Source organism: Phalacrocorax aristotelis, chromosome 2 (genome assembly GCF_949628215.1).
Source record: "Phalacrocorax aristotelis chromosome 2, bGulAri2.1, whole genome shotgun sequence".
Lineage (NCBI taxonomy): Eukaryota > Metazoa > Chordata > Aves > Suliformes > Phalacrocoracidae > Phalacrocorax > Phalacrocorax aristotelis.
Genome location: NC_134277.1, coordinates 15,609,126 through 15,622,828, shown reverse-complemented (window position 1 = coordinate 15,622,828; position 13,703 = coordinate 15,609,126). Strand labels below are relative to the sequence as shown.

At 38.6% G+C, this 13,703-nt stretch overlaps 1 protein-coding gene across 22 annotated transcripts in view; it reads right to left on the bottom strand.

Moving 5' to 3' along the window:
- Positions 1 to 13,703, bottom strand: part of PARD3 (par-3 family cell polarity regulator) — a 464,268-nt gene that overhangs the window by 275,245 nt on the left and 175,320 nt on the right. For all 22 annotated transcript variants that reach the window (XM_075082466.1, XM_075082475.1, XM_075082472.1 and 19 more), the window contains exon 4: positions 1,661 to 1,839. In XM_075082466.1, coding sequence (XP_074938567.1) covers positions 1,661 to 1,839 — 179 coding nt within the window. The remainder of the gene's footprint in view (positions 1 to 1,660; positions 1,840 to 13,703) is intronic.

Genomic DNA, 13,703 nt, shown 5'->3' with positions numbered 1-13,703 from the left:
ATTATTATTCAAGTCCAGTTGTTTACTGCATTTTACCTATTAAAAATAGTGCACTCAGTACTCTGCTCTACTCAAAGGATTGATGTATAGAGTGTGCAAAAAAGGTAAAAGAAATTATCAGCATCTATTGTACTAACTAACCTACATTACTTCTTTCCAGTCTTCTTGATTTAATGTTCTCTTGTGCCTTGCTTCCCATCACTACATGAGATCACATGCATTCCTTTCCAGTTTGGTCACTGTGCTCCACTAGACATAAAATATATTCACAAAAATCAAGAGTAAGTACATGCTGAACAACTAATGATGCAAGAGGACTAACGTGAAAGGTTGGCTGTTGTTCCATTCTCTCCAATTTCTGCTAACTTCAGACACTCAAAGAAATCTGGTTATTCTATGTATGGCCCTCCGCATCTATGTTTGTGGAGTAATGAAGTGCAGTCTCATTATGGTTTCAGAAAAACTAACTGAAAACGTTAACACTTCAAATGGATTAGATTATCATTTTTCTTTTCCAAATCAGAATAATAAAAAAGGTATTTTTCAAAATATCATGCACTTCTGTGCCACACCAGTACAAGTGACAGAAACTATACCATTACCTACCTGAAATCCCGATGAAGCAGAGACCTAACGATACCATGTTAACCTGACACCTCTGTACGAATGTGGATCTCAAGGCCTATGAGCACTGCTTTTATAGATGTTTTTGAAATTAACAAAAGCCCACCCAAGATAGTTGAGTTCATTAGCAGCATGTAAAGACTTTTTTATTTGGGGTGGGGGAGTCCTGGCTGCAGAGTCTTAGTTTGTGTTTATACTACACAAAACTAATTAGAGAAAAAGAATAGCTATAATAAGCTGCATATTTTCCAACAGAATTTTGTGCTCTGCAGTCAGAACGGTAACCAAACGTGCAACTTTCTTTAAAAATTACTCATTTCTATTGGAAAATGCGCAAGTGCCTTTCCTTCTGAGTTTGTTTGCCAGTTACCATCACAATAACGCGCAATGTTGAGGGCTGTACAACAGGAAGTATTTCTTCCAATTTTATTTTCAGTAATGCACTGAGAAGAGCGCTTCCCGCTGACTCTTACAGCTAATAACACAATTAATGTAGAGATACTGAAATCATTTTGAAAAAATACTCACTCTGCGTTTCACTGTTTTAGTTTTAAGAATGTTATCAAGGAGAGACAGCATTTGCAATTTGTGTTTTGTATTACTGGACTGGTGCCTCAGAAAGTAAAAACTAGCAGTGCTATGTCAGAAAGACAGACCAGCCCAGCTGTGGGCATGCAGATTATTCATTGACATTAGGACTTCTATGGAGATCAGTAAAAATCATTATAGACATGACCTATTTGCATTCAAAGAAAACACGTGACAGCATTTAGGTCCTGCTTTACAAAGTAATGAGTAATCAGAGCTTCAACTACAGTTAATGGCAAAATCAAGTTTTTTCGAACCCCTGCTGTGGGCATCACTGAGAGTCTCCTGAGGGCGACACGTGTGCGACTCAGACACTCCTCTGCTGCTGATGATGATGTTTGGTGGATAAAGAGAACACAAGTTTAAACTAGGAGGAAGTGACAGAACAACAATTCAAGACTCATGCACTTTTGTCATCAATTGGATAAAGATGGGGAAAGAAATATACCTTTCTTTCATGAGCACTGGGTACACCAGGGGTGTTCTGCTTGAGAAAGCCTGCTGTCGTGGACCACCTTGTAGGGTTTTTCCGTGAAGGCTCTTCTGAAGAAAAATTTGTGTCACTTACAGAGGTTGAGAGGCCAATCAGTGCAGGGTCACTACTACGTCGGACATGAAGAGGCATATCTGAAGAATAAAACAGACAGTAAACAAACACTGACTAGATTTAAAATGTCTTTCACATTAAAAAAAATATTTTTTCAAGCTCTGGATGGGTGGTTTTCACAAATGTGGTTTCACAGAGTAAGGAGTTTTTGACCTCAGCATAGTTCCTCAAGGACAAGGTCTGCTTTCTCAAAATCACAGCCGTGCCGCTGGCCACATGAGGAGCCAGACGAGGCCAAACCAAGCTCTTTGAACCTAGCACAGCTTGTTGGCTTTACAGTTACAAACACAGCATTGCTACTGTCCATCGGTTGTTGTGTAAAATAAAAAAAAAAAAAAGTATATGTTTGAAAAACTAAGAGGCTAAGGTGACTTCCAGGTATTTTAAAGAGCAATTAGCCAAAGGCCAACATTCAATAGCCTGGTGACAATGAAGGGGTGGGCTAGGACAACGCGTCTCCCACCCCTCTGCCATGGCTGTGGCATGGGCACTGCCAGCACCCCATGCTTGCAAGAAGCTGCACAAGAGCTTCTTTGCAGCAAAAGGCAGCCTCCTTGCTTTCTAAAATATTCTCTCCATTTCTTTCTCAAAACTTATGGAAGTGACTATTCTCCATTCTGCATTCTTCCTTTGCATCTTCTTGACAGCTGAAACAAGATCTGTGCTGATTTACCCTGATTCCCTTCGCTTTCCAGCTGGCATGACTGACAGGAGAAAAATATTTTGTTAGTAATAAACGATGCAGCAGCCAGGTAGACTGATTGGAAAGAGATAGGGTTTTTTAATATATGTAGAGGTCAAATCCATTCTGGAAACTTTGATGGCACATTAGAGTTAGTTTCTCTTGAAATACAACTTAATTTTTTCCAATTTCATTTATTATCCTACAAAAAATATCCACACATCTATCGTCTCCTTGCCCAAACAGAGGTTTCATTGCCTGTATTTGTGACCTCTTAACACTCTCCCACTCGGCATCGGAACAGAGGGGACATGATTTATCAGTTGTATTTCTCTTTACTGCTGCACTGGGAACCTTGAATGCAAAGCAGAAAAGGAAAAGGTGAAAGCTACGACACATAAGCAGCAGAGTCACAGGGAAAGGCACACTGAGCAACACCTGACAATGAAAGCCAGGCCATTTTTTAACACACTGATGAAACAGTTCCCGAGGAAGCTGAAGGTGCACATCTCTCAATACTAGCAAGAAAACACAACGACAGGAGTTTAAGTGACTAGTCTTAAGTTTTACAATAGCTTTATGTTAAGACTACATACAACGGTATTAAAATATAGAGTCTTATTTTGCATGGCATTATAAAGACAGTGAGAAATACAGTAAGTCATGTCATAGAAAATGTGTGAGAAGTTTCTTTTTTTATTATTTTTAACAACTAAGACTTGTGCTGCTGAGGTACACAGAAGTGTTACAGGACTAAACACCAAACAGTTATTCTATTTCATGTCCACCCTGGTATACAAGAATAAGAGAATTAATTTATGTAAACATAAATTAATTACACAATAGCTGTTCTATTTCTCTTTCCTTTGAAAAGTCTTTTTGGTATTATTTTCATAACAAAGATAATAATAAATTTTAGTTTCTAGCAAAAAAATTGTTTTCCTTTATAAATATATACATATGTACATATTTATATGTGTGTGTATAAGAGAACTAGAAGTAATTAAAAGACTACTTCAAAAAAAGGACACTTTACTTACACAGAAAATTAACTATGGTCTGATTTAACTCTACTTTGATTTTGATTACTCAGTATATACTCATAAACTCAGAGGGTTTTTCTTTGATTGCTTTGTCTTCAACTACTTCAAGTTTCATAAAGTAGATGAAGGTAAAGCCTCTCATTTCCCCCTAGATGGCAAACGTAATAAAAGTACACTACCAAATCGCAAGAGGTCTCTGTAACAAAGGTGGCGCAGCTGCAGTCCCAGCCACGGCCCCGCAAAGTGTAATGAAGTGACCCATTAACAGCGGTGCCTGTGCTGCTGGCTTAGCCCTGAACATACACTCTCATTTATTAGATTAGCCTGGGCAAGAAAGTGGCTCTGTAGTATGTAGTGCCACTTAAGAAAAATACCAATCTGTATTTGCTCCAAGCAGCAGCCCATACACATTATCCCGTTTGCTTAGCTACCCACCCCGCAACAGAGAATTACAATTTTCAAACATGAGTTCACTTGCTCCTTATGCTTGCATATCTATATATAAGTACAGTGATAGAAAAATGTTCTTGTATTTTTACACCCTTTCTTCAAACTACTTGACAAAACAAAAGTTCAGTTGGGTGAACTCCTGTAAGAAACTCTTCTGTAACAAGAGAAACCAAATTGCCAGCAAAGAAAGAGAGGAAGAAACTGGAACTTAAGTCAGCACTTCTGGAAGCAAGCAAGCAATCACCACTGCCTTGCCTTTTGCTTTGTAGCAAAAACCTGACAGTCTGGACCACGCTAAGTAGCAGAGGCTTTTCATGATACAGAAAGTTAATTATGCAACGGAATTCCCAAATATTAACAAGAGAAGTTTCTCTACAAAATCTGTTTGCTGATGAGACACCTTTAATATGACCTGTTTCATTTTAGTGAGGTTAGTTATTGAGATATTTTCAGTCATTTATTGAACACTTCTCCAAATCTGGGAAAAAAATGTATTGTGTCAATACAAAGCTAGAACATGATTGATTCTAGTCTCTCCTTATGAAAATGGTTCCATACATAAAAGTGATTTGTATTACTAACCAAACTTCACCAAAAAAAGTGAATTATAAAAGACAACAATCTGGGCATGTTGGATCTATGTATTTCCCAGTTAAAGTAGAAATTGAAACGTATGGTAATTTTTTTCTTTTTATTGATGGTATGGGACAAGCACAGGGAGCTAGCTCTAGTGTATGCTGCTTGGCAATGGCCAATACCACTCCGGGTATTAATCCAAGAATTAAATCTTATTCATACTATATTAACCACAAGTTGTAAATCTAATCTCCTGCATTCCTGTCTCCAGTTCTATTCTGAGAGACGATTCTAACTGGGTTCTGATACTCTCCATTAAAACAACAACAAAAAAGCACATATTGAACAGATTTTTCTATCGATATATTGTTGGTTACAATCTTCTGGTTTACCTGAATTTACAGATTTGAAGAGGATATACTTTGAAATATTAAAAGGAAAATCAAAGAAAAGGAACTTAATAATTAAACCACAAGATGAAGTACGCATGGGACCGATGCAATGTCACTGATTCCAGGATGATGGCTGATACCGTTTGAAGTCTGTGGTTTCTTTGAAGAGTGGATAAAACAGCAATGAACTCTAATCACAAGGCTTCAAATTCTCTGTGGCACTAATGCACTGTAAATATTGATTTGCTTCTGCAGCTAAGGTGCCTTTTAAATAAGCACTTGAGACAGTAAATCTAATAAGGAATTACAGGAAGTTTTAAAAGTCTAAGAATTAAAGAAAAATTAAATTAAAAACCATGAAAGTTACCACTAACTCAGTTCTTGAGCCACATTCAAGGACTTCGAGTATTCAGCAACGAGTCCAACACTGTAACTTCAGAAAGAATTATGTATGACAGAGAATCCCATTAAGCTATGTATATGGCCACAGTTCTGCTAGAAAATGGTTATTTGTAGGATAAATCCAAGCTGCGTAACAAAATGCTCACATTCATAATCATGAAATTCTGACTGGGAGTCTCATTTTATTAAAAGCAACAGCAGTTTCACTATAAATTATAAAAACAGCCAATATACATTTTATAACCATCTTTAAATGTTAAGAACACAGAGTTGTACCTTTCCTTCCTGCCAGCAATTCCATTTTTATTTTAAAAGGGTCATCGCCTTCTCTGATTTTCAAATATGCTCACAAGCAAAAGCGTTTGAGGATCTGGCAAATTTCATCCATAAAGCCGAATATGTCGTCCTGCATGCAGGCATTCAGCACAAAGGATGGTGGTCTCAGTGCAGAGCTAATATATACCTTCCCATACCAATTTCCTCTCAGATGTCAGCTTGGAGGGCATGACTAGAAAAATACACACATATATTTATATAACACAGCCAAGACAATTTTACTCTGAAGATTCAACTGCTGTTTCAGCTTCTCAGTGCCACTGGCAGCTTGCACAGTTTGGCGTGCAGTGAATTTAAGGAACAGAAATGAAAAATGGTCTTATGGTCATTTCTGACCACCTCAGACGGACCATCAGGCCCACAACTGATGACTAGACCTGAACAGGACTTCCCCCCACCCTTTACATGCAAGAGTTTTCTCTGGGAAAACGATGATTCAGTAAAACCAAAAAACTCTGTGGGAAAGAGTAGCTTTCACCAAGGAAGTTACTTGGAGTTTCTGAAAGTGAGCCTGTAGATATATATGTATGTTGAGGTGTGTTGCATACACAACACATACAGAGAGCCTACGTCGGCACCATGAAACTGTTCTGGGGTTCAGTTCAGCTCCTCGTTCCACTCAGTGGACCCAGTGAGCACCAAACATCCCTTATGACCTTCAAAAGCTTGAAACCAAATTGGTTCAACTTTCATTCTTGCAAACCTCTAGAGACAAGACAGTGGTAACTTCCAACAACCCCTGAGGCTGCTGCAAACTGGGCTACCACACAGGTCTTCAAAGCTTTTTCTCTTCAGACAGAAGAAAAACAGCTGGAGACAAAAAACAGTTGATTGTGAATTTATCTACAAACTGCATTAAACCCTAGCAGCAGCTGACATAAGCCAGCAGTTCTGTACAAGATTAACAGTGCAAATTAAATGTAGGAATCTTGAATTAGAAAAGAAAAAATATTAAAAACATAAGCAGTACCAAGAGGTGAAGGAAGAACTACTCCCTGGACAACGGCATCATCTGTCTGAGCAAGCTCAGGCATGCTCTATGGAGATGGCTGCTGGGAGGGATGCGAAACAGTAGGACTGCAAAGCTACCACCAGTTGCATCTTTTCAGAAACGTACTTTTGGACAAAACAGCAAAGGAAGAAGATATATATACACCACCAAGTCTCTCCTCATAGCCCAGAGCACTATTTTTTTCTCCCCTAGAAGCCATTCCACTTTTAACTAACAACTATTTAGTAAAAGAATTTGCAGCATTTCCCAAAATGAATACTCTTTACTTGGTCAGAATCTTCACAATTTTTTCTTCTAAATTTGTACTGTTTTCCCAAGTTTATCCTCCTGTTACTAGTTATTTCCCCCTCACTTACAAAACTATATTTTCCTTTCATGTGTCACAGACAATTATAGCAATTTTCCCCTAAACGGTGCTGCGCAGCACAAAAATTCACCTCGGCCTCTCTTAATCCTCTATCGCTGTTCATTTTTGTAAATATTATTCAGGTCTTAACTTGTTCAGAAGATGCTCAGAATAGTGTACTTCTCTTATGAAATACCCTCAGTGCTGTCTTAAAAAGAGTATCCTCCCTGTCTGTTTTTTGAACTTTAACACTAATACATAGTAAAGAATAACCACATTTGGGTATTTTATTGCATTGGTATCAATCCAGAACATCCACAGAAATCCTAAAACTTTTTGTATAGCCTCACTTCAGCATCTTTGTTTTGTTAAAGTATATGTTCAGTTTAGATCAATATTCTTATATGTTAGCTTCTATTTATTCGGCTGAATTGAATTGTATTTTTCCAGTATGTGTACTACATCTCTGTTGGATTATTTATCTTTCCTCCATTCATAGTCTTCTCCTTTCCCAGTTTATCAACATCTGGAAATTTAATTAATATACTCTTTACAGTACTGCTTCTCCCAGATTTAAAGATGTTAAATAAAACCAAAACTAACAGGAATCCTCATGACACCCTACTGGATAACAATCTCTTGACGAAGGTTGGCACCCACTTTTAAGATTTCTACTCTGATTTTCAAACCATACTGAAGTGTTTATGTTCACATTAACTTGTGATTTCCAAGACGCATAAATTTCATCAAATGCTTTAACATTTGCAAATATTACATCAATTGTGCATCATTCACCTACAAATGCCAGCTATCCCTTTCAGAATTACAAAAAAAGCTTAAGATAACATAGCTTAGATAATTAGCATTTCTTTACTTGAAAAGACGTTTATGCTTAAAAACATCAAATTCTAAAACTACTTTCTCTACATTCAGAAGTCTTGGTTAAATAAAAAGACTGACATTCCTCTTACACAGGAAAAAAAAAAATCACTGTTAACTTCACGCAATTCCAGATATTAATAACTACTTCATGTACAAAGCCAACTGTTTTCAGTTATCCTTCTATTCATATTCATCTTCAAACCACAGCTTATATACTTCCTCATAGACATATTGTCAATGTTATCAAATATTGTTCTCTGCTTTCTTATTTCTTTGGTTTTCAAATGGCACATTTACAAGCATTCGCACATTAAAATCATGACAAATCACAATTATTCTGTTTTCCTCGTACCACTGCCCCATGCAGTTGGAGACCTGGCAGGCACAGGCAGCCACATCAGCAGTGGCTCGGGGCAGAGGCCATACCGTGGCACTAAAAATGCACAACGTGGTCTAGCAGATGGCAGATGAACAAGGCAGGTCGTGGGACTCTTACACACAGCCTGCAAAATCTGACAGGTGTGCATGTGTCCCTAACTGTCACGTAAATTTAAGAGAAAATACTCTTGGCTGTGTAAAATGTATAAACAAAAATCTACTGCATGCTAGCATACCTTTAAGAAATACAAGACACTATATTAGCATGCCTATGATCAAAACCGACTCAGAAAAAAACAAACGTCTCTAGAAGAATGGACGGCAGTAAAAAGAATGCAACCAAGCCACCAAAAAAAAGTCTTACAACAAAGCAAAAGAAAGAAAAAAAGTCCTTACCTTCTACTATCATTTTCAATTTCTTTTAATAGAATCTAAGTTTTCCATTTTCCCAACCGTGACTCCTCAATGACTTTGAAATTCAAAAATAAGAAAACATCAACCTGCCACAGTTATATTTTAATAATGAGGTTATGTTAAAACCTTATCTTGAAAGGCCTTTAAAATAACAATCTTCCTTCTATTTCTCTAATAGTCTTTCTTCTTACTTTTGAATACTGAGATCCGGGAGGAAAAAGATGATTGCACCTTGAAACTCAATTTACTTAGACACTGACTTTTAAAGCTAATTAGAGAAAGATCTTTAAAACCGAAATTAAAATTTAATTACCTACACCCTTCTCCATCTCCTTTCTCTGGGCTTTTTTCTAAAATGCAAGTATCTTTGCATGCCAAAAGAAAAGACAAAAATGTCAGATCTTACAAATGTTCTACTCGTCTCTGTCAATAAAAAATGTTTCAGTATGTTTTAATGAGCTGCAGTCTCAGTTTTTGGGTACATTCTTCACAGGTTTCCTGAAAACATTCCGGATTACCTCTTCACCTGTTTCACACTATTGCTACAAATCTAGGAAAAAAGCACTTCTAGTCCCCCAGATGTTACAAACTTTTTTGCAAAATAGCATCCTGCTCATTACTACTTCAAACACTTATGTGACAGTAGAAGCATCATCAACTTTGCTACTGTTGAAGTTCTGCTTACATCAAACATCATGGCTTGCTAATAAGACACTGATATTTAGTTATATTATAATGAAGACTCTATTTTGTATCTGCATTCACAAGTCATTGTGCAGTGCAGGCAAAGGTCTGCAGTGGCTACTTGCTTTGAGTTGATAAGGCTTCGCTGCTCTGAGACACAGGAAGGAAGCTGGCAAATATTTTTCTTACCACAACTTCGACAAATCCCCTAAAACTGAATGGTAAAATTGCTCCTGTTAGTGAATACAATGCAGTGATGTGAAAACTGTGTATTATTTCTGGTCAAAATGCTTTGGGTAGGCTCAGAAAGGCTCACTTAGAGGAAGATGTTTGCAACTTTTTCCTGGAGAGATGCAACCGTAGGATTTAGATTGTAACTTGAAGAGCTCAGTTGGGAACAACCAGAAATTATATCATGTGTATAATACACACCACAGTTCTTTCAGTGAGTTTCAGCCAGAGAAAGCCTGCTGTGGTTGCTAATGTCATGACTCTGTTCTGCTCCTCAGGCCATCACTGTGCCTTTGGATGAGGAAACAGGTGGGTAGAAGTGCCGTTACTCTGCAGTACCCGATACTAGGGGTCCAGCACTACTTGTCAGTCTATATCCATTTCTGACTCATACTAGAATCAACTTTCTATCAACATCTGTTGCTGACACAGCCTCATGCACCACTACATCACCTCATACGTGAGGTGGGAATTCCTATGTGGATCATAACCAGATACCAAAGACTTAAACATGCTTAATTGTCATTCAGGAGGTACGCGTGTAATTAGCAAGGGACTTGCTGTTACACAAGTCCTTATAAAGCTGGTATGGGAATCTCTCTCCTTCCCTACTCTCCATCAGAACCTAATGCCGCATTCGCTGGCTCATGAATTATGATGCTAATTGTCTTTTCAAAAAGTTAATGGTCTGCACAGCCCCAGAGGGCTGTGGAGCCTCCATGCTGCCCATCAGCATCACCTCTGCGGCTCCTGCCTGGTGAAGGAAACCCTACCCACCAGCTATTTCCTGGGCAAACAGCAATGAAATGAAAACCATCAGCATTTCTACTGGGGTTTAGAAGGGGGGAAAAAAACAACAAAACTTCTAAATTAGAAGAGATCACAATGGGGCCACCACCGAATAGTCCAGTGTTTAGACACGGTATGGTAAATAATGGGCAGCAGTGGGATGCTGTCAGTATCTTATCTAAATGAACTGTGAACAAGTTGTGTATGATGGTTGTTTACCTCATTTATGTTTGAAACAGTGAGGGAAGGCATATTTCTTTGCCAGTCATCAGATGAATACTCCATCTTTGAAACAGTTTAACTGTCAATCTGGCGCACCCCCACATTTCTGTGGGGCAGAACCTCCTCACTGTGGAGAAGGCACTGGGGACCCGGCCTCTCCTCCCTGCAGGCTGGGGCCAGCACGGCCGGCTGCAGCCTCGCTCCACTGCAGAGGTGCACAGGAATCATCAAAACCCCAGCTGGGGTTTTTCTGAGATCTAAAAATGATTGCTTACAACCAGCTCACAGGCTACTGTCAAGCTGAAGAAGGCAACAACTTTAGGATGTTAGTATCTGGAGGTGGATCTGAACCTGCATTACCTGAAATCCACGCAGCTTCATTAGGAAATTATTTAGACAGATTTTTAACTGAAGCATAATAGTTAAGACAACCATGAAAACTTGGCTACAATAATTTAAAGGGTGTTTGGTTGGGTTTTTTTTGGTCAGAAATCATCTGTGCATGCATTTTCATAGCTATACCCACAAAAAATAAAGAAAAAAAAAACACATGGGAAGGAACAGCTTCTACTGCACACCACCGATTTTCCAACATGGCAAAAAAAGATTACAACTAACATCTATAATACGATAGAGCGAACATAGTCCTGTACAACTATTAAAAATTACTAACAGCTTCTGCAATGTTAATGGCACTTGTTCTTGTTTCCATGACAGAAACATTTACTAGGATTATTAGAAACACGTTGGTACATTCATGAAACACGCTCTCAATTAAGGTATTATCAAATTTCTGCGAGTTAACATTTTTCTGAGTTCGTATCTGCTGCTGATGACCAGGAACAGTAAAAGAACTCAAGCAGAACAAGGAAAAGGCCACGTCATGCCACCCCATGTGCTCAGGCAGACAATTTTTAGCAGAAGGCTTTTCTGTATGCCGGGACTACTAGAGCTCAAAGGCAAAGCACAGAGCATAAAGATCTCAACAATATTATTTTCTGTCATTCAGCAACAAGTATCAAGCTGAATCCCCGAAGACAAATCAAGTATTTGCGTGTTTAAGTAATGAGATTAAATGCCACCAACCCTCCTCATGGTGGCATGGCCACATGGGCAGAGTGGCCATGCCCATGACGTGGCAGGGCAGATAGTGCAGCTCTCTGCAAAAGATGTGATGCTATGCCTGACCTTTCACTGGGGGTAGGTCAGACAACGGTCTGGGAAGATGTGAAGTTTAGGGACTACACAAACCTATCAGCATCCAAACATGCTCTTTCCAATTACATGAGTGAGAAATAAGAAGCTCCAGCTATCAGCACAACAGGCTGAAATCTTCTCATTAACTCTCAAGGTTAAAGATCACTTTCTGCAGTAAACTCCAGTGTTTCCAGTAGCCAAACAGGGAGTAAGGCAATTTAGACTACATTGGAAGTTGTTAGTTAAATTGTTCAGATAACGCCCACAGTGGGACAATAAAACATCTGTTGCTCTCCAAGGGGTGACAGACCAACAGACATCTTTAATTCTTCTTTACTAGAAACATATTATAACAGTAAACTCTATTCCATTCTTTTTTAAAATCATGCCTAATGAGTAGTAGGAGACCTAGCTACTGCTTGAAACGTGCAAAGTTGAGCATTCCTGTCTATCTTTACATGTACTTTACAAAGTTCCTTGCAACAACAAGACGGAGTCTGAATTGTTCTCTTCTGAAAATGTAGAAAACTTTCTACACCTTGAAATGTTAGCAACATCTTTTTTCTTCTTTTCTTTTTCTCAGGACCCCCTAACCGCCTGGCCCCCCCCTTTTTTTTTTTTTACGATCTCTTTTACAACTCTGGAAGCACACAGTTACACTGCATATTTAAATACACACCTCTCAACTTCTTTTTTTATATCACATTGCCAAAGCTGAAGGGAGTTAAAAATTATTCCTAAAAGTTCAAAACCAAGAATTAGCAAATAGAAAGAGCCTCAGCTGAAGTTCAAAAAGAAATCTCACTACATGAAAGACAGTTCATGAATTTTTGGATCAATGACTTTTCATGCTTGCAGTTGCCAATTTTCATTATAATTTGTGATTGGTTCTAGCCCAGAGATGAAGATCATCTTAGTGGAGAAACAGCTTTAGCCAGAACTAACAGAAGATATTTACTGAAATGCTATGGTATATACTTTGTGCCAGAATTTGTCAGCTTCCCAGCAGCTAACTCTTCCAAGCTGTCTCCACACCACAAGCCTCCCTCCTTGTCTCATCCTAGAATGTGCTACAACAATTTGAAATATCTGTGCACAGAAAGGGAACATGAGCTGGACACATTTTATTTTACAAAATTTTTCCTATTTTTTAAAGTTATTATTTTTGTTTATATATAGTATTACAGAGTTTTCATTCTGTTCCATTTTTCAAAGGAGATTAATGAGGTATTTATTGCTCTGCAGGCCAAAATGTATTGATACAGTGAAATGAGAAAAGGAGGGGACAAACAGCACGTATTACTTGGTCCTCTTCCATTAGTATGGATAATTGGAGTCTGTTGCTTGAACAAGAAGAATCCCAACAGATTCAAAGGAAAATCAATAGCCCAGGACAGGATAACCAGGAATAGCCCTGCAAGTAGTCTGCTGGACAAGAATAATCTGCAAAGCCATTACAACAGACTAAATTTTCCACAGAGCAGAAGAAAAATGCTGTTACAATGGATCTAGCAACTGAAGGTCCCTTCTGCACCCGAACCCAGTTAAATGCCTCATACTACTACTACATACACCTTGCTCTCTCCAAGGCTTTCCTGCTGAAAGATAACAAGCTGGCAAAACCTCTACAGAGGACACACAGAAGAGAAACTGGGTAAAGAAAAGAACTACAGTTCCTCTAGTCCATGTGAGGCTGTGGCCAGGGCTGCCTGCACGTGGGCTGACGGACAGAGTACTCGCTTCCCCAAATGCCATGCACGCATACACAGCCCCTGCAGTGTCAAGCCTAACAGCCTCAGTCAATGAGAAAAAGTCAATCAGGAGTTAAGCAGGAACATGGAAGGGTCA